This window comes from Penicillium concentricum, assembly GCF_028827145.1.
Source record: "Penicillium concentricum strain IBT 3081 chromosome Unknown utg000003l_segment0_segment0, whole genome shotgun sequence".
NCBI classification, from domain to species: Eukaryota; Fungi; Ascomycota; class Eurotiomycetes; order Eurotiales; family Aspergillaceae; genus Penicillium; species Penicillium concentricum.
Genome location: NW_026622756.1, coordinates 806,843 through 828,865, shown reverse-complemented (window position 1 = coordinate 828,865; position 22,023 = coordinate 806,843). Strand labels below are relative to the sequence as shown.

Genomic DNA, 22,023 nt, shown 5'->3' with positions numbered 1-22,023 from the left:
TTGTCCAAATTATTTGACGAAGTGGAGTGTTGTCGAACCGATCGAGCTTCTTAGATGAGTTGATGTTTACTCGGAGCATCAGATACATTATAGAAAGCCTGCCGGCACAGTTTTTCAAGAACCATCGATATGGAGAATGTCATGCAGCTGTTAGAGATGCACGTTAATGCCAATGAAAATCTCGCATTTGGATCAATTGATCAGTCTACGACATCAAATGGGCACGATGAATCAATATTCACAGGTGTTAGTTGACGAGCAAATGATCCCGCAGAAGGCAATCCTCGCGATCTGCAACAGGAGCTCGAAGAGGCCTTGGAGACGTGAGAAATTCTTTCAAATTTTCAGACGCTTCGGGGGAAGAGACCAAGCGACGAAGGGCAGATCTCGCCGAAATGGGAAAGACGGTTCGGGATACCGCGGCCGCAGCTTCATTTCGCGATATGGAGAAGATGATCAAGCACCTGGATGGTCGGCTAGCTGTTTTCCAGGAAGGCTAGGCCAATTATGATCAGCTGATGCTTGTAATTCAATAAAATAGTTAAGCCTTTGTACATACAACTTTCACGGCCGTGATGAATTTATCCCCCAGGCTTTACCAGCTAATAGTGCATAGCCGGATATGCAGGTCGTGGGCAGTCGGTTCTCGACTACTGCGGGTCGAGAATTACTGTTCTCGGGGATCCAGGAATGATGAATTTCAAATTTTGGGTGGACACTTGAATGCGTGCGTTCGCGAATCGATGGCTAGGCGAAAGCATTTGGTTACTACTTAGCTTGGATGCTCGGCCGCCTTGATAATGAGCCCGGCAAATGCCGGCGGCTTTGAATAGCCCCTTGAACAAAATGAATAGGTAATAGTCTATTGTATTATCACTCTACGTAATTTCCCTGATGATGAGCGATTGACGGTCTTGAATTACCGAAGGTGAATACACCAGCAGCAGCTAGAACCAACCGCCAGGTAAAGGACGCCAGCTCCAGATTACGAAAATGTGGTCCTTCACCAGCTCATCTAACCGGATTGTCAGACAGATATCTCTAATATTCTTGAGGGATACTCTTTTCGAGGCCAATCATATTCCGTAGCGCTAATGAATACTTGCTCCAAATTCTGCATTAGAAAATGGTTTATCACCTCAATTTAATCCCTCTCGAAACCACCCTCTCGAAACCACCTATCGCTATCAACAATGATACATACTCCCTCAACATCACGTCGTAGTTCGATTCACGCACTACAGTCACTCAGACCAGCCGCTTACCATGTCCATTCCTAATTCGTAGTTAAATATTCCCGCTATATCCATGAAAAGACATGAAACTGTTCAATCAATCAACACAAGTGCAATGGCCGGCCCTGACGTTCAGTCCATGCGTGACTGTGCAGTCCTCTCCATCCTCAATGTGTTTGGGATCTCTTACTTCTACCTCTTTATGATCCATTTTTTAATCTTCCACTTCCCCTCATCTCCGACAGAGATCTTAGTTGCGATGTCCGTCCTCGTCTTCTGCGCGGGCTTTATAATCTGGTGCCTGTTGAGTCTCGTCTATCGTGTTCTACATGCTTTCCAGGGCAATGATGCTGCCGAGTTGCAGAAGCTGGAGTTCGCAGGCGCTCTAGTTATGATCTGGACAGCCACCATCCCCTCGGCGGTTTTGCTGTTTCGCACCCAGTCTTCTCTCCAGCTGGGATACCTTTGTGCTTTTACCATCCTGGCGGTCGGGACTATGGTGGACTTTTTGATCTGGGATTCCAGCCATGAAGCCCGGTACAGGTTCCCGTACATTTGCGTTTCATTGGGCTTGCTGTCCCTGATACCAATCATTCACTCCCTGACCGGGACGCCCCAAACTTCTCCGTCGCTGGCGATACACTATGGCCGAGTCGCCATGTAAAACTCCCTTGGCGCCGCATTTTACCTGCTTCGGCCGTTGGAGAGGACTGGTGCGGTGACTGGCTGGCGGCCCAGTCTCTACGTCATGCACGTCGTCCTGGCATACAGCGCTGTCACTTATTCCAGGGCTATTCTGCACACGGTGCTTGGATCCACAGCTTAGAGTCCATAGGTCATGTGTCGGCAAAATGAGAGCGAAAGGCGTCCTTGAAGCCGGGATGAATCGGCCAAAGGGTGGTGTTGATGTTCACTTTTTAATAGCCCAACAACAGTATATACATATTTTCCCCACAACGGTACCAAGCACAACCTATTCCAGGTGGGTAGACCAATATGACATTTGTTTTGTGTGCCATGTGTCGTACTGGAAATTTAGCCGCTTGTATTGCTCTTATCTATTTTGAACAAATGCACCTTGCGTGACAACGACTGGTTGTTTTTGCCAGAGCCCGCTGACTGACCGCCTGGCAGATTTTATTCCCAGCGCCTCAAGCCAGGTTGCAAGGAGCTGTACTCATTGAGCAAATTAGCGAAAAATTGCCATTCTGGTGAAAGTATGGCTAAAGACAATTTGTGTTGCAATGTTGAAAAAATGTCTCATCAAGCGCGACCGTTTCAGCCGCACGCCGGGCCTTACGCTACCCAGTGCCCCACAACACCTGGAGGTCGACCCTGGTTGTTTGGCCGTTCAAGTCAACAACAGTCACCCGGTTGAACGATCATTCTTCTGTCCTGCGGAAACGAAATATCTTGTGGTGGCTCACAATAATAGGGCATCGTAACCAAGAGCGTTCACCGAGCAAAATTTCGAATGATCCTGAGCTAAAGTGTCTACCGGCGGGGAGTTCGACATGTCTTGCGCCAACTCTGTCAAAATGCTTTCTTTGTCTAAGTGTCTGGGCTTGGTTTGACCAGGGGTAGGTGCTCCAAGCCTACAAACCCACCACGCCTGCTTCTTAAATCGCAGATTGCCCTGGAAGGATTGATGCAGTGAGCATATGTCTGCTCCCCCAGTACGATGCTGGAGAAATTGCCGTGTGAGATCCTGATGCTGATCGCGGATTGGGTAAGTCCTAGCCTGTCGTGTTTGATTTGTTTGATCAGATCTGACCGCCCGCCAGCTGCCACCGGCCAGCCTGCGCGCCCTCAGCCGAGCTTCGTGTAGATTGTATTCTATCCTGATTCCTCAGATCTACCGTACCATTGCATTCCGCGCAGCCAGTGAGTGGGCGCTGAACGTGCTAGATGTTGGCTCCTTCTTTCTCCACCTCGGTCAGCCTCATGCCGCGGATTATCTGCAACACGCGAGACACCTGCAGATCCTGGCTCCATTTCACCTCGTCCGGTTCAACCGATGTGCATACTACAACATATTTCGCACGGCGGGACTGCCGGTGTCCCCAAATGCTCTGGGAGCCTCGGACGAGGCGACGGCACATGAGCAATCTTTGGACGACGTGAAGGATCAATTGCAGCTGATCTTCACCCACTTGAAGCCGAATAGCCTGAGCACTTTCGAGTACGTATGGACAGGTGTTCATTCCCAAATTTGTGACTGACCGCAATAGATGGCGTCTGGGGACATGTGTCCCAATGGGGGTTTTCGATCAGGGCGGCTATCTCAGCAGGTATCAACGTCGCCTCACCCATCTCTCACTCGTCACCGACGGCACTTGCCCTCATGAGTGGCACCACCTGGAAGGGCTGTCCGAACTTTCGTGTCTAACGGCCTTTGAGTGGGAAGGAATCCAACATCCGACCGAGGCCGATCTGCTGCGACAGTGCATCCGTCACAATTGGAGCCAACTCGACCACCTATCCATCGGCTTTGTTCCGTCCGCTTCCGCCCGTGCTTTGTGCTGGGAGAGCCTTGGGCTGCAGCAGCGAGATCTCAGGGCCGACGATGCAGTAGTCGAGAAGCCGGCAGCTGTTCCGGCCTTGTCCACCCTGTTACTGTCCAAGGTGACACTTCCACCAGATCTCTCAGTAGACGGCAGCTCGATGTTTTGCGTCCTGCGAGCGCTTACACTGCGGGACTGCCCGAATCAGCTGCTTCTCTTGCGTTTGCTTTCTCAGTCACAAAAGCCGCTGCAACTGGAGCATTTTGAAATTTCTTCTGATTTCCTGCTGCACGAACCGGGCGAAGGACGGAGTTTTCCTGCAATCGTGCGGTTCCTACGTTCATTCCGCGGGCTACAGCATCTGAACATGAGGTTGTCTAATTTTCCAGCGTCAAAGTCCCGCATCGAGGATGCCATTCGACACCACCGCACGACGTTGAAAAGCCTTGTCTACCATGAGCGCCAACTCGCTCCGGTCGATGAGGATGGCTTGTTCGAGGACGACAGGGACGTATCGCCCGTGTGGATTGCAGATTTGTCTACCATTGTGGATCTGGGTCAGGTGACTGCTCTGGCCCTATGTGCAAGTCCATCTGCAGCAGTAAGTCTTCAGCAGCCCAGCCCACATGTGCATGCTAATCATAACAGCGGCGGTGCCTACGTCCAACGGCGAAGCATTCTCAGATTCGGCTTTTACACTTGCGGTTTAGCGGTCCCGAGCGAATACATTGAGACATCCAACGAGAGATTATCACCTTCCTGCATGAGAAGCGCAGATGGTATCGCCGGGGCTCTCGTTTGCACTGGTGTCCCGTGAACCCGGATGCCGGGATTTCCTCCAATGACAAAAGTGACTATGGTCGCATTCTCAACGCGTACTTTGATAGGTCGCCACTCGAGTATATAGATCTGCAAGAAGCAGTGCTCGAGTCTTCGGTGGCTATTGCGGAGGCCGAGGATTTTGTGTCATTTGCCGAATGGGCATTCGGCCCCCGCGGACTGCCGGCTCTGCAGGTCCTCGCGTTCGGCGACTTCTCGCACGGTGATCGATACAGTGAGCAGCAGTTTTTGTTGCGTCGCGCCTATCCTGCATGGGAATATGGCAGCAAGAGGGTCGCCGGTGATACATGCGACGATACGATGCGATTGCCATTTCGTCCGGCGGGATTGACTGATCTTTCTATTTGGGATGGTGTTTCAGTGAACGGAGCCCGGTTTCTGTCCGCGTGCCCAGGGGGCGGGTTGATGGAGTCACCGTACGAGCTGTAGATCTGTTTCCTCGGCTGTTTGTCTTTAATCTTGTCTTTGCTCTATTTTTTGCAGCGGATTGGCTCGCGACGCGACGTCACAAGTACCAGATTCCGTTAGATAGATCAGTCAAATTCACTTTCGTGCCAAGGAATCATATCTGCGCAGCTCTGTTGCTATCTAGTGTTGCCTACGGGGGGTATCAAGCCACGCATAAATTCAAAGCCGTACAAAGCCATTTTCTAAGCATTTTCAACAGATAGATGATTTTTCGTTGATAAATTGTGCAATTACGGAAGCTCGCACCTCCTTTTTTTCCTGCTCGTATTTCTTTGTAGCCTTGTCTTTGAGCCCGTGGGTTTGAGCCGGTCCAGCGAGTTCCCGGGCGCCACGCGATTTCATGCCGGCCCTCAGAGAGCAGCACGATTAGGTGTAACCGATAACGCAGACATCTTCTCGTTTTTGAAGTCATCATTTAGTTGAGTCTACTTATGATGAGAACGTTTCGATGCGGGCCGTTTCATCATGATACCTCCGATAGCTGAAGAGAATTTTTCTGCGACCACCAGTCTATACAAGAGCTAGTCTACCGTAGCATGGCGTCTGGTATATAAGAACCTACTTTCTTGAGTATTAAGCCTATCTCTGCCCTGCCATTGAAACACAAGAGAGCCCGCACGTCTCTCGAACCAACCCAATGGACGCTCCTGCTTCCTACTCCCATTCGGGACGAGCCAGCAAAAGAAAGCGAGAGTCATCAGATCTTGATGAGAAGCCAGCTGGGACACCAGAAAGCTCCACACAAGCGACTCGTTTCTCAAAACGAACACCACCCAGGGAGGCAAAGGTTAGACCTCACCGAGTCCCTGTTTGACCGACTCTGACCATAACACAGACAAATTCGATCGATAATGCATGTTCGCTGACCCGTGACTTGGCCGAAATTCTGCAAGAAAAGCCCTCTTTGGCGTCCTCTGCTGTCGACCTCCTGGACCTCTATTTGTGTCTGTGGGAGTGCTACATGATCAAGTCTGCCGGCAAAATACGCTTGGAAGAGGAGCGCCGCTTCCTGCAGAACTCCAACGAATGGCTGGTGAAAGAAAACGAAAAGCTCCATCAATGCTGTAATAACCAGGAACTGCTATTGTGGGATCGTCGTCAGGCCTTTGTTTCGGTACGCCAGGGAGTTCTCGCAACATTGCAAAATAGTGATAGACGGTTTCACCAGATAAGTGAGCTTCAGTGAGTTTGTTGGAACCGAATCAGAACTGCCCGTCTTTTTTGGACCTTAATGGCGTTCAATGTATAAGACAACCGAACTTGGAGGTTTACGTTGAACGGGATGGGCAGACAATGAACGGATAGGAAGGGATGGTTGAACGGAGTGGGTCTTGGGTGGGGCACATCCCAGGTACACGGTCAATGAATGGGTAGTTACACTTTGAACGAAGATCACAAATCGATCATGGCTGCATGTATCTAGAAACCGGTCATGCACACGCTATGTCTTTTGCCGAATATATTAACTATCATTTTCCTAACTTCTTTTTTGCTTTCTCCGCTCTTGTCTTGTGCATGTGAACGAACGACCTTGCTGCCACCCAGAATATCGACGAAGTGCCTGCCAGGCATTCTGGTAAATATATAAGATTTATAAATCACCAATGCTTTCTTCACTCTCCAATTCGCATTTTTCTCACAAACCAGCTTTGTCGTCAGTTTGGCACGTGCGGCGCCCAAATAATGGGACACCTTGATCGAATGGGTAAGTTGGGTGAGCTTCGATAATTAGTGCCGGCACTGACAACCTCTATAGACTACGATTTGGATCTGGACCTTGATTCAATCTGGAGAGAATTCCCCAATATGCCGACCCCACCACCTTGTCTCGCAGCCAACCACCACAGTCTCCGTTCAGTCAAACCTAATAGCATGCCAAAACATGCAAGATACGGGGCCAAGAGGCCTCCCTTCATCGAATGCCTGTTCTATCCTAGCTATGAAAGCAAGTGCTCCTTCAGCTGGACCGGACCGGATCCTCTGTCCCCTGACACCTGCGCCGATGATATGTTCCTCTACGTGTCGGCATTCTTCCTTTTTGAGCGCATGGACTGGATAGAAATCCGCCTCAGCAAGCTCAACATAGAAAATAATGAGGTCGTGGAAGAGTACCCGTTTTTCCTTCCACGGGTTGAATCGATGCTGGGGAATCTACCCAGAACCCGTGGTCAGATACATGATATCATATTGCAGAGTAACCACGTGGAAAGTGTTGGAGAAACCCGATTTCAACTGTCGATGTGGCCACGGACTGAAAGTTCACAGAATTCTGCTATGCGGGGTGCGATCCCTCTATCTTACATCGACTCTTCCATGCATGTATCTTCACTTAATCCGCAGCTTTTTGTGCAAAATATTGTAGGAAACTGGGGGATGTGAGCGCTATTGCCCCAGATGAGCTCTTATTGGCTCAGACAATTGATACGGTTTTGCCACTTGCAACAAGGTAGTTCGCCTCCTGTTCAACATCAGACTTGTAGCTATGAGGATTTCCAAGGCTCTCCAGTCACTTTTTGAAATCTATCAAACTTCATGAGTGCCATATGTTGAATCTTCTGCTGAACCTGCAGCTCTGTTCCATTCGGAAAGATCTTCGGAAAGATCTTCGCCACCACGCGTGCTGCCTCCTCGGACCTGCCGTGATACATCAACTGGCGCGCCGACTCGGGGCAGAAGTGGAGGCAAACTGCCAAAACGAGGGCTGGTACAGCTCCCAGGCCAACCATATATCGCCAGCCATGGGAAACTTCGGCCAAACCTGCGCCAACGTCATAGGCGACTAACTGTCCGCCAGTGATAGACATATTACAGGATGGATGGATGGATGGATGGATTTCATTTACCCTGACCCCTCGCAAATGAAAGCGATATGCAGGTTACAACAACTATATATATCCGAGTATGTACATGTAGAGTGATCCACTTCCTGAAAACGAACTTAGAGCCTCGTCAAGGCCTCTCGTGGCCTAATTGCCGCTCCCATTGTTAGGCTGCCCTCGTGGCGCGCGACTGCGAAACCGTTGTGACGCCTCAGCGAAGTCCAACACGGCATTCACCGTTTTGGCTCGCGAGACGATGTCTGGTTTACCTTTCTCACCTTCGTTGGAGCCTCCCAGCAGACTCCACACGCTATTGAACGCGTCCCCCACTTCTTTTCTGAGATTCCTCCGCAATTTCACCAGTCTTAGACAGTCCACCAGCATATGCGTGACGGTTTCTTGCGCACCGCAGACGTACTGATTGTCGTCGGAGTAGCCAATGTTTTTGCGGTAGGTAGACAGCCAATTGTGGCCCGTGCGTAACTGTGTCAGTAGGTACGCCCGGTCCCTAGACAAGCTTCCGTACAGCTTTCGAGTATATGTCGCCGGTAAGGTGTTGTCGATCTTCCGTAAGTGACCGCCTTTGGTGCTAGATTTCCACTCTTGCTCCCACTGCGCTCGGATATTTCCGCGGATATACGCGTTCTCTCTTGTGAGCAGCGGACGGAACGGGTGGGTCTTGCCTGGGCGCGCAGCTTCCCGGGCTAGTCGGTCTGCCGCATCGTTCCTAGGGTCATCACAATGTCCTGGGATCCATTGGAGACGAAGCGCGATGTTCTCTGCTTGGACTTCGGCGGCTGCTAAGAGAATCACGTGGACGATCCGTTGCCCTGATTTGTTTCTTGCGTTCTGGATTGACTGCAAGGCCGACTTGCTATCACATAGAATTGTCGCCGTCGTTGGACGTCCGTACGCGCCGCTTGAGCGCTGGTGAGCCAATCTGAACACCATACTGATGGCGTAAAAGATGCCTATAAGCTCCGCTACGTGAACCGACCAGCGGTCCATTGGCCCTACTTGAATTTGTTCAGATCCCACTACCTCCAAACTTGCGTCTAGTGCGACCACGGCCACGCCTAGATGGTCTTTAAGACCCGAGGCGTCCGAGTACACAATCGCATCAGACGTGGACCGCGCGGTCTCTGCCCGTTCCCTCGCTATTTCCTGGTCTGACTCGATCTCAACTTTTGTAAAGGCATCGGCACGCCATGGCGGCAGCGGTCGGGGGTCATTCGTTTCCAATTCATTCAGCCTGTCGAGGTCCATAGTCTTCAAGGCTTCTGCCAGCGGGAAGCGCGCATACGATCCGATATTGTTTCTACGTTTCTGTGCCCGCAGAAGTGCCGTCCAAACCGGGTGATCACGAGGCAGTGTGTGTAGTCCGGCGATGGTGCGCTGTGCTCGGTGGCGAAGACGAAGATGGGTGGGAAGTACGTGGGGTTCTACCTCTAGCGTTGCGGTCGCAACCGTCCTGAATGCCGATAGGGTGCGGATCAGGGGTGTTCTCTGTACTGTATTCAAGTGCCGCAAGTGCGTCTTGTCCCGAAGCGGGTCATGCCACACCATCGACGCGTAGTCCACCACAGGTGTGACACATGCTTGATAGAGTTGTCTCATCTGTTCCGGGCGTAGGTGTCGTAACCCGCACAGTGCGATGGTGGTTTTGGTTGCTCGTTTGATGGCCTGCTGTACGTGATCTTTCCACCGCAGCTCCTGGTCAAATACCACTCCCAGTAGCTTGGCCGTGGCTGATGGTCGGGCGATTATGCCATTCACGACGATTTGTCCTTCCAAATGTTCTCTTTTCTTCCTGGTCAGGTGGATAGGCTCGGTTTTCTCGGCTGCAAAGCAGGAGCCGGTCTGCCGCGCCCATTCCTCAATGCGGGGAATGTCCTCTGTCTGGATCTTGGCCAGGTTGGCCTCAGCCGAGCTGCCCACTCGCCAGCGAAAGTAGTCGTCAATGAACGCTGAGGCACCACCATGGTGATCTACAGGTTGGTCGACTAGGTCGGCATTGAAGAATGCGAATAAAATCGGGGACAGAGGCGATCCTTGTGCCAGCCCAGCATTTGCAAGCGGTTTCATCGGGGTGCGGAAGTCGTCAAATTCAATGCTCGCGTGGCGGTCGCTCATGAAGCTTGCGATCCATTTTCTTGCGATCGTGGGGATCCTTCGTGCCTGTAGGCAGGAATTCAAGCTGGTCTTGTTTACCCCGTTGAAAGCACCCTTAAGGTCAAATGCGACAAGGGTCACCACTTTGTGTTTGTACCATGCACGGTCGATTGCGTTGGAGAGGACCAACAGGGCCTGCTTGGTCGTCCTTCCCGGGCGTCCGCCAAATTGGCTGTTCGGGAGTAGCCCGTGCTTTTCGGCTAGGAAGGACAGTCGTCGGGCCACCACTGCCTCCAGAAGTTTACCGAGCGTGTTCAGCAATGAGATTGGGCGGTAAGCTCCAGGGATCGAGTAATCTGGCTTTGTTGGTTTCCGTAGTACCACGATTTTCGCGCTTCGCCATTGCTTTGGGTGATGGCTTAGGTTCAGGGAGGCGGTAAAGATACTAGTGATAATGCTTTTCAAGTGACTCCATAACTTCTTCCACACTAGCATCGGCAGACTATCTCCTCCGGGTGCGGTGGTTCCTTTGGTCGCGTTAAGCGCTCGTTGAATTTCGGGCTCGGTGATCGGCTGCCACGGGAGTTCCAGCTCCGTCACATCTGGTGGACGTGGGTCGGGCGGGTTCATTTCAGGAAAGAACGAGTCCAGAAGCGCTTGTGCCTTGTCTTCATTGTCGGTGAGCTGCGCTGCCTCGACCTGCAGCGCGGGAACACACCCCCAGGTTTCTCGAGGTTTCATGTAAGTTGCGGCTTTCCAGAGCTTGCCTTCGCCCGCCTCATCGAGAAACCGTTTCCAATGGGATGATTTCGCTTTCTCAATCTTCCGAGTCCACGTTCGTCGTTTCCGTTGCATGTCCAGAAACGCGGCCATAGAGGTCGGGTGATGTCGTCCAAGCTCGGCGCAGCTCGCTTGCCATCTTCTGCGAACCTGGTTGACTTCGACCTGTTGAGCTTTGAGGTCTGGTGTAAACCACCGATTAGCATATGATGATGGTCGTGAGTTTGGTGCGAACTGGTCGACGGCCTGAGCTGTTACTTCCATAAGCCTCTCCACAATTGCGTCGAGTGCTGGTCGAGTTCTGATTTCCTTCCACGGGCTCATTTGTTGGGTAACCTGTTCGCCGATTTTGGTCCAGTCTGCGCGGTCATACACCTTCCTCGCTTTAGTGGTGGACTTGGACCGAGCTTGCAGGTTCCATTCGGAGTATGTCGCCCGGTGGTCAGATCCGTAGTTTTCGTGATACAGGTGGCACGTGATGAGCAGGTCCAGGTTGTCAGTCATTGTCTGGTCAATAGTGGAGTTCTGCCCTGGGTCGTTCAGGGCCCAGAAAGTTGCAGTTCCGCGAGGGAGGCAGCCGTGAAGTCTGTTAGTCTGGAAAAAGGCGATCAGGGCGCTGGCGTCTTCGATGAATCGGGTCGATATATGAAGAGCAAAATTACTGGGCGGCTCACAAACATTTTTCAGTTCTTCAAAGGAGCTGGCTGAGGTAATCGCAGAAAGAAATTCTATGGTAGCTGGGCAAGCTGACCAGCGTTCAAGATCATCAATACCGACTGCCCCGTCGTTCTTGGCGTTATTTTGCATCAACTCCATCATGATTCTCGACACAGGCGCTAGGTCGCTCGCTTGGACTCGGTTTGCCTGCCGGGGGATACAGCAGTCAACCCGCGCTGTTCGTTCTGTCAGGCAACATTTCCGAAGAGGCGTTCTTGCATTCGGCTTACCGATCTTGACCTCCCCACTAAGATTCATGAGAATGCTGGGGCAATCCAAAGAAGTATGACGGAAGCCCTGGGTTATCAAATGAGCTAGTCCTTCCAGAAACTGCACTCTGTCAACGGTTCAGTCGTTCTGTGAAAATATGTTTAAGGCACAGACCTGGGACATAATAGCAGCCAGCTGTTGCTAGTCTGGGAAAGCCTTGCAAGCAACAATATGATCCAGTGACAACGGGTCAAATTCGCATAGAGTGTACAGGGAATCAGAGGTGCAAAAGCATTCCCAGACGGAAGCAACGTTCTTATGATTTGTCGAACGGAGAACTTCAAGGATTTTGTCGCAGTCCATGCTTGAGAATTGACGAATCGCCCGTGCAGCACGCCCATCGGAAGCCCGGACGCATACAATAACTGTTCCAGCTAGATCACATTCGTAGTGTTTCTTGTAAGTGTCCCAAGGGGACTCGTTCCGCAAATTAAAATCAGAGCCAGTACGGCTGTTTGCTTGAACAGCCAAGGCTCGTGGCGAACCTCTGATGACCTTGCCGCCAGGCTCTGGGGGTGAGGATGGAGGGGGTTTAGTTGGGTGGGAACTAGGAACGAAATTGCCAGACTTCGATTTGGGGTCGAAGTATTATCGGTTATAATTATAAGAACTCTATCTTTGACATTATACCTCTTAAGAATATCTATAAGGATAATAGAAAGATTTGTACTAGAGTATATTTCGTAAAGAGGTTCGAATCTAAGAAGGATTTTATAGTACTACTAATTATCGTAGATAAGATATCTAGTAATTACTATAAAAGCCTAGGCGAAAGGCGAGGTCTAGCAATTAAGTAGACCTGGCTACGACCCTCCGCATGGGTCCCTACCCCGGACCCTCGAACCTCCCCTCTTGAGGGGAGGTTCCAACCTTCCGACCCTCAACCTACCCTGAGGGTCGTTGAGGTTCACTATGCGGACCCTTGGCGACCCTCAACAACCCGCATTTGCATAAATTTTAGACGCCTTACCTCTTTCGGTTGGATAAAATTGATGATTCATCTCTGTTTTTTACAGCTGTTCTGTTAATTGCAGATATTTCACTGAATAATCTATCAATATAATGAATTATAAAGAAATATTCATATAAAAGTAAACCATAGGTATAGTTACCTATAGATTATAAGTAATATTCGATGATATCGATATGGTGGGTGGTCAATGGCGGTTGTCGATAAAATCGCATATAAAGTTGTTGACATATATATTGTAGATACCGTAACCTATATGTATCTTTCCTTGTAGAACTACTGTTTTTTAAGAAAGCTATTAAGACGTAGTTTATATCCCCTTTTTTTTACATCATTTAAATCGTGATATCTTCTTCTATCAATCTGTCTTTAAGAATTCAAGATAAATGATCTAGGTATGTCGTCAATCTGGTTTAAAGGTTACAATTACTGGACTTAGCCGTTTTGATCAATACTATTTTCTCAACTTGAGGGTCTCTTTGAGGGTCCCTATAAGGGTCGCTGCGGGTAGTGAGGGTCCCCTGGAGGGTCGATGAGGGTCGCTGCGGGTAAGTGAGGGTCTATTTGAGGTTCGTCGAGGTTCGTCGAGGTTCGTTGAGGTTCGTTTATTAGGTTATCCACTATACTATCCAATCAGATCTAGCTATATGGATACAAAAGATGATAGATCAATTCTAGCATATAGAACAGGGACAAACGGATGCCCCAAGAATATCGCGCATCTTTTTGTACAAACTAATCAGTAAGTTCCTTAATATCTTCCTCCTCAGTTATAGAACTGTCTTTTGGTTACTAAATCTATCATGTCTCAGCTCTCCGATATCTACGCATCATCTAGCTTCGACGGGGTGCAGTTAGACGCGCTGCAATACCTTATTCCTGACGATTCATTATCCCAACGCGAAAGCCAGAGTCAACTACAATCTGAAAGCCAGTTTGGATCAGTTCCAGACCTTCCAGCCCTTCCAACCCATCGATCGCGTGTGGTACCTCAGGCCCCAGACACTCTAAATGATTCGATTAAGACGCTACAGCTTGAGACATATTCCACGATTATCCAAGTGCCATGCCTTGCACATGTTATTCAATTAAGTCTAGTTGATTTACTTGGTAAAATCAAGGCCTCACCAAAGAACAACAACGCTGAGACAGAATGGTCTGAAGATCGTGTACGTTCACTTCGTACGCGCCAGCAGAAATATGAGATCGCCGATACTCTAAACAAGGTAAGCTTAAAGCTTCTATTTACAAATCATAATTCAATAACGCTAATCGTCCTTATGGGTCCGCGGTCTTGCGGTTTATATTAACGGAAGCCCTCAACGTAAAGAAGCCCTCCTGAATCTTTAATCTAACAACACTGGGATAAGTCTTCTCCCAATCCAGGATGTTCGTACACGATGGAATTCGACATTCCTGATGCTCCGGCGGGCCAAAAGACTTCATGATACATTTGACAAGTACTGCGAAGACTATACCCAACCCCATTTTGCATTGAGTATAGAGGGGTGGCGACAGATTGACTATCTACTTTGCATTCTCCAGCCCTTTTTTACGCTTACTACGCTGGTTCGTCGTACTAAAGACTCGAGTATCTACCTTATCTTTAGGATTTACAACAAGCTTTTTGATCATCTTGAAAGATCAATACGTCAGCTTCGTCGAAAGAAAGTTCCCTGGAAACAGCTGATGCTTTCCTCTCTTGAGGCTGCAAAGGAGAAATTGAAGAAATACTACAGCGATACAGATGATATCGAAGGTAATCCCTACGCAATTGGGATGATCCTGGTGCCGTCGAGCAAGATGGAGTTCTTTTCAACAAGCGATTGGGACCTAGATCCTGAGATAGATAGGAAGGGACTACAGAAAGGAATACCGCGAGAGTCTTTAGTCTCTTTTCGAGAGATATAGCCAACGTACACTACCAGATATAACACAGCCTGATAGCCAGTTATCAATAACTGAATCAGAGCTTGAGAAGGCCCTTGACGGCGATTCTTTACTACAATCAATTGCTCCGCAGTACAACGAGCTTACCAAATATCTCCAGAGTGGTAAGTAAGCAAGCTTATTTTATGGATCATATAACTAACCCTTTACCTGATTAGATACTATCAAAGGATCGGTCCGGATCTTCTGGAAAGATCATCAGAGAAAATTCCCTGTCCTTGCAAGCGTTGCCCGTGATATCATGTTGTACATGTGTACAACAAGATTCGATATCAAGGAGGAGCAGCGGCTGATTCTCCAAGAGTATCTTTCAGACTATGAGATAGCAGCTTCGACAGAAGCACTTGATGTCCAGACATATATCTTTGAGGCCATCAGTGATGATGAGGAGGAGGATGTCGAGGTCCGTCTCAATACACCGGCTGCTATATCAATTACGCAAGCAACCCTGGACGTACCGCCACTCTCAGCAGTCGCCGCTGGAAAGCGGCCTGCAGTTAATTCTGGTGATGAGGAAGATTCTGATGCTGATGGGTTTATGGATCCGGAGGAGAACCTATCATTATCCTTCCCTGAGTAGCCATCGCCGAGGCGAGCCTGTCTTCTAGTCCGCCGTGCGGTAGTCGAATCAAGGTTTTCCGACGCGTCGGTCACTGCCGTTCCTCGCGTGGTTGTGCGAGGAGATTCGGGAGCACCCGCATGTGGGTCCGCCATTCTTCCCGCTCGGTACACAACAACAATTTTGTGTAGCTTGGGTTCACTCTTCTCGAACTCTTATGCCAAGACACGCTAGACTATATTCGCAATACTCAGTTCATCCACCCAATATCTTGGTCTTGTGTCGTAAAATACCGGATAATTGTACAAGCTGGGCCTGTCTTTTCCTCTTTGAGCTGAACATCAGCTATCTCGGATTTAGGTAAGTGTGGTTTAAGTTATAATCAACTAAATAGTCACTAAAGTTCCAAAGGTATACAGAAGTAACAATGTATGAGAAACTAAGTACATGAATGAGTGTTCTTATATATCCTTCGTTCGCTACTCACTGACCTATCCCCTGGGGTAGATATTGGAGTCACGGTCACGTGTTCCTCTTGTTCCCAAAAGAGTAACTTCTGGTGCGCCTATTGTCCGGTAGGTAAAGTAACATATACACACAATACAATTAATTCAGTCCCCGCAGCACCTCATTTCCCCGCCATGGCCTGCTTCCAAGAGCTGGAAATTTTACTCCAATATTGTTCAGGGTGAAGTCTCATATGGCCCACATGTGACGAGCCCTCAAACATCTCAAGATCAGCCAAGTAGCCCAATGTCTTGGCATGAGCGACATTCTCCTCCAAATCCTTGTAACCAATAATTTCATCTTCCTTGGAGTAAAGGTAAAGTCTGTTAGAATCGGTCGTGACACAGGACTTATCATTTATGATCCTGTCCGCCCAAACACCCGAAAAAACCGAGCCGCACAGGACTTCCCACAGGTTGTTCGCCCAGAGGAAAGCATACCACAGACCATGGGTGATAATAAAAGGCCAAGGGAAGAAATTCGCCGTGCCGACCGCCATGGCACGCGACCACCGGCTAACCTGAGACGCGAAGTCCAGACTTCCAGGCGTGGAATCGAACACAATCAGCTGGTGTGGGAATGGCTTGTCTGTGCCATGGCGTCGCTGATACGCGATAACGGTGGCTGCAGTGAAAATGGCGCCCGTATTTGACATGGCATGCACAAGAAGGCGCTCCTTTTCGTTGCCGCTTCCAGTTGGTGCCGGGAAGACGGTGTCAACGACCGGCATCATGGCCTCGATTCTGGCTTCCTCGGATTGGTTGGTGGCCTGGAAAGTACGCGATAGGATGACGATAATCCGCGCGGATGGGTAGAGTTCATGGTAACCGTTGGAATATTTGGTAACGTGTTTCGGCATGCCGTCACCCCAGCCGGAAATGACGATCGTTGTTGGCTCGTCAGCTGGGGCTGACTTGGCCTTCTCGTGGCCATCGCGAAGGTATACCCGATCAGATATCGGGGTGAAGCCCGGGAATGGAATGGGTTGTGGAGCCATTGTGAAAGTGTGGGCTGTGGAATTATTGGGGCCAGCGCAAGGGGACGGATAGCCTTGATCTAGCCTTGATTCAAAGGTGTGGCAGGTTGTTCAAGTCTTTTGTTGGCTCTATCTTGTTATATTCCAGTTGTTCTGGAAAAAAAAGATGAAAAAAAGAAATTTTTCTCCCTTGGCCACCGGATATCCGGATATAGAGATTATTTGCAGGAGATATAGCATTGGTCCAATCTTTTCACGACAAGTGGGTCTCTGGGAAGAATAGAATGGACCTGGCGAATGAATTGTTTACATACCTCGGCAATTGCCCTATTGGGCTGATTTTCATATGATTATTACATGAGGCATAATATAATGAGAAAGAATAGAAATTCAATTGAGTCTTGACTACTTAGTTGCTTGTAGAGATAGATACCTTACTACAATCGACTTGAGAATTATCCAAACCGCAAGAGCAACAAGTCTATTTACCGTACCTGATCCCCTTTCTTACGAGAGATGATAATTTTAGCGCTCATTATGCCAGCTTCGCTAATATCGAAACTTGGGCCCGCATAAATCAATGAGCGGCCACGATGCAGTTCTCCGGAGAGAGATACAAGATATTTTTCAGCATTGGAGCCTCCGTTAGTCGTCATCCTCAACTCGCGTTCTCAAGGTCTAGAAGCTAGGAGCCTCGATCCAATGGCAGATACAGGTGTATCATGTTATAGCCAGGCTAGTTAGAGGAGGGGATATGAATACAATTATAAAGGAAAGATTAAAAAAAGAAGACTAAACTCCAGACGCGAAAAATGGATTCCAGGACCCGACCCCAAATCAAAAGAGGACTAGTCTCCGCTCTACCCCTGCTTGGTATCGGAGTGTAGTCCTAATTGGGAACATGTATCCTTGGGAATACTAAAATGAATGTCGAATCATAAGCGAGATAATGAGCCAGAGTCGAGACTTAAGAGCTCTAGTGGAGTAGTGGAGTTACATGACTCAAGGTGAATCAGATCAAAAAAGTACAGAGTTTTCCGGTTTCAAGATTTCACGATATACTGGCTGTTCAACATGTCATCAAACGGAATATCTAGGCTGCGGCATATCGTACGACTCGGGTATCAGGTTCATATCCAAGTCCGCAAATTGCGGATGTTGGATATCGATCTAACAACCAAGTCCAACCTACGACCTGTATAAATCTCGCCAATATATCCTATTCTAGACTATCATATAACCTTTATGCAGCTGATCGCTTCGACGTGTTGGTAAGCCTTTACAGCAGGTCTACGCGCTCTACAACGAGGATAACTAGGATACTGAAATTGAGGCTTCGTGTGATGAATTTGTGCAATGGTGGTTAAAGACTGACTATGGTCACCAGTCACGTCTACGTAAGTTTATCAAATGGGATAGCGAGCTCAAAATATTCGACGTTTGGCCATCCTTCAATCAGGTTGCACATGAGAGGGCTGGTGAGCCCAATTTTATGTGTAAACACTGTCAAAATGTCATTATTTATCCAGGGCATCGCCGCTCTGGATGTACTCCAATGAGGGCGCACTTAAACAGTTCTATATTTATCCAGCCGCGCCCTCTAAGGAAGAAAGGTATAGACCAGCTAGTACGAAATTTGGCTTGTATTCCCTTTATTTACTACCTTTGCCTTATACTTGATATCTAACTCTATTTCCTGCTTAGCCAAAGTCCTCAAGGCCCCAGGGGTTTAGCCAGGACCATTTCCTACAAACTCTTCTCGGATTTATCACAACCGCCCGCCTCTCTAGTTGATATTGAAGGTAGGGACGCTTATATACCTATAAATAAGAGTATTTTATCTAATTACTTTGCAGATTTGTGCAGCTGAAAGAGGAAATTCTTGGCAAAATTATGCTAGCGTGGGACTATATGGGAGTCCCATGAGTCCTATGAGAGTCCCATGAAATAATACTAATTAAGGCATAATAACAAGGGAAATTATAAACTGTAGAACCCTAGCTTTTACTTCGAGGAAAATCACTTAGCTTATAGTATATCAAATATATATCTCTATGGCAAAACATATAAAAATTTACAACACCTAATTCAACACACTATTTTTGCTCAAAACTAATAGCAAAAAAGGCCAAATAATATCTGTAAAGTAGTATAAAATTCGAATGTTTTGTAGCCTATTCAAGGTGATAGTTAGAAGAGTACCTGATAAGGTTAAAAAACAGTAATTTATGGTGATAAATAAGCAGAATTATGTATGCCAAGTCCTTGATTTTATGCAAAAATGGGTTGTAAATGGGTTTTTTGGGGCCCCAACAGAACCCATCAAAAACCGTAGTGCGGTTGCGGTTTGGCCCCAATTGCGGTTTATGGCGAAGTCTAGCTTCAATCACGAGTATCTTCACGCTAGGATTCTCTGCTAATCTGCCTGTAACGACATTTCCTGCGGTTCCACCACCCACAACAATAAAGTCATATGGATTCGGAGTTGGTGCAGCCATTGAATAATGACAAAGTGAGGAAAGTCGCAGAAATGATAACCTCGGTGCTTATCCACTATTTTTATAGTCAGTGCTGTCTCAAAGCTCATAACTCGAGTGTTGGGTGAAAAGTCACTCAACATCATGCCGTGTTTCTTTCCACCGGAGCTCGGAGCACACCTTTTTGGCCAATGATCGTAAGTTTTTCAATCTGTTCAGTGTGATGGTACCACACGATTGTTGTATGTAGAACTTGAGCGTTGGGAAATTACTGGAACTAGGGGGCACGGACATCGCATTCCGTATTGGAAACGGAACACAATCTAACTCTAGCCTTTACATAGGGGCTGGATTTGTGCAACTCGCCCAAATCTAGGCCGCTCGCCCAAAGGATCAAGGTGGTGAATTTATCAAGTTGGTCATATACCTAGCCTAAAATGGAAAAAGAAATGGATCGACCCCTGACTGGCCGCCAGTCAGATATTCTGCGGGCCAAGGAGAAGTTCCATCGTCCAACATGTTCATTACAGCCATTTCTACCGGATCCCACACGCCGGCAGTGCCGAAGGATGCGAATTGTGGGAAGTTGTTGGAACTTATTGATTGGACCTCAGGGGCGGAATAGAAGGGCTGTATCATGGCAGATCGGTCCTCAATCCGGGCCGAGTGTGGTTGGTGCAATTGCTCTCGTCCAGGAATTGGCTGCAACGTTGTGATATTAAAGTTTCCATGAGATTGTCCAACACTTGTTCTGGATTGTGATATGCCAGGCGACGCGGTATCTGTAGTTGAGGGGGAATCTGAGGTCGACCCTCGTGTATCCTTGCCGTGTAAAGCTGTTCGCGCCATACGATAGATCGCAAGCGGGTTAAGCACAGTTTCCGGGAATTCTTCAACATGGGAACCTGAAAGGGAGGGGCTATAGGTCATGTTAGCAAGTCACTCCAAGAATATTCGAGTTGGAAATCTCACATTTCCTCGCTTTCTTCTGACTCTCGTTCATTTGTAGAATGATGTGCAAATCGAGGGTGAAGACCTGCTGAAATCATCATCTTAACAACAGAAAGATACTAGACGCAAATGGTTAGTAGTGTTTTCCGACAGCGTGTATGTACGGAGGAACGAGAGACATACGCAATGCTCGGCTGTTGCAACGAGAGATCTCATCTGCATGAGTGTTTCCAGATTTTTGTTCACTAGAATCTTCGTTTCATTTGAGTCGGAGGCGCTCAAAGAAGCGGATGAATCCCCAATGTGTTTTAAATAATATAGCATGACTTTGGTGCTGTCGTGTGCAATGATGCAAAGCCAAGTATCAGCCAGCGCTTTGATCCCATGTCTCAATGCTTCGACAATTATCTTAGAGACTCCCCGAGCGCTGTCGAAGCAGACCCTGCGACAATAATCCAAGAACTCTTTCTTGTCTGATGGAAAGTCGACATGTCGTCTTATACGGAAAAGGGTGGGCATGCCAATGCGATAGAGATCAACCAACGTTTGGTGATAGGTACACCAAAGCAGTGTCAATGCACCTAGCTGTGACGATTCCTTGCGGGCCCAAATTGAACTTGAGTGCTACTTGAGACTGTGCGGAAGATATTGCCGCCAGCTTTCACATTCGGTCGATAACTGTTTAAATTCAGAATCGGGTTCCCAAGGGGGCTTGGAGGTATCAAGCTGTTTGACGTATCTGGTAAATGGTTCAAGGTAAGCAAAATATGTATGATCGAACTAGAACCAACATATCCCTACCTGAGAACCCGTTTTCGAATGCTCACAAGGCGAATAAAATAAGCCTCTATGCCCATATTCTGAGCCGGCTGGAACTGATTTTGTTCTCTCGAAATAAAGCCAAGAGCCTTTCCTTCATCTAGGACTTCGGTGATGCATGGAGTTCCCAGGGAGAAATTATGGCTGTGACAAGGAAGCTGAATCTTGAGGTCTTTGTCTTCAAGCAGAGTGAGCTGGTTGACACCACTACCCACCCAACTGTCCATAACATAACAGCTCCACATCAGACGCCGTTTAGATTCATTGGCAATTGGACATATCGAGTTCAGCTAAGTACAAAGGACGTCGGCAGAGCTTTCAAGATTAAGCTGTAATGCTTGTGAAATTCTTGCAGTGATGCTACTAAGGATGAACGCACTTGCATAGCTTCCAATTCGAAGATCATGATCATACAAAAGAATTGCAGTCTTAGTGAGCGAAGATTAGCCAACAGAGCTAGTTATTGCATATAGGATCATCGCACGGGCTTACCATCAACTTCTCGAGGGAAAGATCATCCAAGTCCGCGAATATTCGCGCTTTGGCAATTTTTGCCCACTGATTACCAGCTGTGAGTACTGATTGCGGGGGAAATTGGGAGGGCTGGTCGAGGGCCAGGAACCTGTTGTTTGTAAGACGCACATTCAATACACAGATTGGGGAGACAGATTTTGAGACTTACTTTGCTCCCAGCGCACAGATAATATGAAGAAGGGATTCATGATTGCAACAGGACTCTAGGTCTTCGTCCAACCGCTGCATGAACGAAGGCTTATGCACAAAGCCAAAGCAACGTAAAGGGTGAACATGAGCAAAATATTCTTCAACTAGAATAAGGATTCGCTCTTTGTCGGGTAGTTTTGGGGAATCAAGCCTGGCCCATTCAGTGTCACGGTAAATGAGCAGAATGAGAGAATATACCATGAGATAGAGCTAGGAGTGCTTTCAGCAGGCGTTTGAAAAGGGAATTGCATTGATTTAGGCATATCAGGTGTAATGACAGAGCTTGAAGATGGGGTAGGAACACCCGAGTGTGATTCAGAAGTCGATTTGCTTTGGGTCTGTTGCA

At 48.2% G+C, this 22,023-nt stretch overlaps 8 protein-coding genes across 8 annotated transcripts; 5 read left to right on the top strand and 3 right to left on the bottom strand.

Annotated features, from left to right (window-relative positions):
* Positions 1 to 226: 226 nt before the first annotated feature.
* Positions 227 to 500, top strand: N7517_008158 (uncharacterized protein; the record flags this gene model as incomplete). The annotated part of the gene is made up of 2 exons (XM_056725888.1): positions 227 to 323; positions 349 to 500. The coding sequence occupies 2 exons, from the start codon at positions 227 to 229 to the stop codon at positions 498 to 500; spliced, it is 249 nt and encodes an 82-aa protein (XP_056576739.1).
* An 850-nt stretch (positions 501 to 1,350) lies between these two features.
* N7517_008157 (Hly-III-related protein) lies at positions 1,351 to 1,899 on the top strand (the record flags this gene model as incomplete). The annotated part of the gene is made up of 1 exon (XM_056725887.1): positions 1,351 to 1,899. One exon carries the CDS (start codon positions 1,351 to 1,353, stop codon positions 1,897 to 1,899), a length of 549 nt encoding a protein of 182 aa, XP_056576738.1.
* Positions 1,900 to 2,916: 1,017 nt separating this feature from the next.
* On the top strand, positions 2,917 to 5,008 carry N7517_008156 (uncharacterized protein; the record flags this gene model as incomplete). The annotated part of the gene is made up of 5 exons (XM_056725886.1): positions 2,917 to 2,964; positions 3,020 to 3,417; positions 3,467 to 4,340; positions 4,388 to 4,451; positions 4,485 to 5,008. 5 exons carry the CDS (start codon positions 2,917 to 2,919, stop codon positions 5,006 to 5,008), a joined length of 1,908 nt encoding a protein of 635 aa, XP_056576737.1.
* A 676-nt stretch (positions 5,009 to 5,684) lies between these two features.
* N7517_008155 (uncharacterized protein) lies at positions 5,685 to 7,426 on the top strand (the record flags this gene model as incomplete). The annotated part of the gene is made up of 3 exons (XM_056725885.1): positions 5,685 to 5,855; positions 5,883 to 6,219; positions 6,804 to 7,426. 3 exons carry the CDS (start codon positions 5,685 to 5,687, stop codon positions 7,424 to 7,426), a joined length of 1,131 nt encoding a protein of 376 aa, XP_056576736.1.
* Positions 7,427 to 8,013: 587 nt separating this feature from the next.
* On the bottom strand, positions 8,014 to 11,868 carry N7517_008154 (uncharacterized protein; the record flags this gene model as incomplete). Its single annotated transcript, XM_056725884.1, has 3 exons — positions 8,014 to 11,651; positions 11,706 to 11,805; positions 11,860 to 11,868. The coding sequence occupies 3 exons, from the start codon at positions 11,866 to 11,868 to the stop codon at positions 8,014 to 8,016; spliced, it is 3,747 nt and encodes a 1,248-aa protein (XP_056576735.1).
* A 1,650-nt stretch (positions 11,869 to 13,518) lies between these two features.
* N7517_008153 (uncharacterized protein) lies at positions 13,519 to 15,649 on the top strand (the record flags this gene model as incomplete). The annotated part of the gene is made up of 5 exons (XM_056725883.1): positions 13,519 to 13,941; positions 14,102 to 14,605; positions 14,655 to 14,769; positions 14,824 to 15,161; positions 15,644 to 15,649. 5 exons carry the CDS (start codon positions 13,519 to 13,521, stop codon positions 15,647 to 15,649), a joined length of 1,386 nt encoding a protein of 461 aa, XP_056576734.1.
* Positions 15,650 to 15,852: 203 nt separating this feature from the next.
* N7517_008152 (uncharacterized protein) lies at positions 15,853 to 16,728 on the bottom strand (the record flags this gene model as incomplete). The annotated part of the gene is made up of 1 exon (XM_056725882.1): positions 15,853 to 16,728. The coding sequence occupies one exon, from the start codon at positions 16,726 to 16,728 to the stop codon at positions 15,853 to 15,855; it is 876 nt and encodes a 291-aa protein (XP_056576733.1).
* A 2,888-nt stretch (positions 16,729 to 19,616) lies between these two features.
* On the bottom strand, positions 19,617 to 21,878 carry N7517_008151 (fungal specific transcription factor domain-containing protein; the record flags this gene model as incomplete). The annotated part of the gene is given in 8 exon segments (XM_056725881.1): positions 19,617 to 20,103; positions 20,157 to 20,254; positions 20,319 to 20,751; positions 20,764 to 20,874; positions 20,937 to 21,244; positions 21,260 to 21,382; positions 21,447 to 21,576; positions 21,637 to 21,878. 8 exon segments carry the CDS (start codon positions 21,876 to 21,878, stop codon positions 19,617 to 19,619), a joined length of 1,932 nt encoding a protein of 643 aa, XP_056576732.1.
* Positions 21,879 to 22,023: the final 145 nt, after the last annotated feature.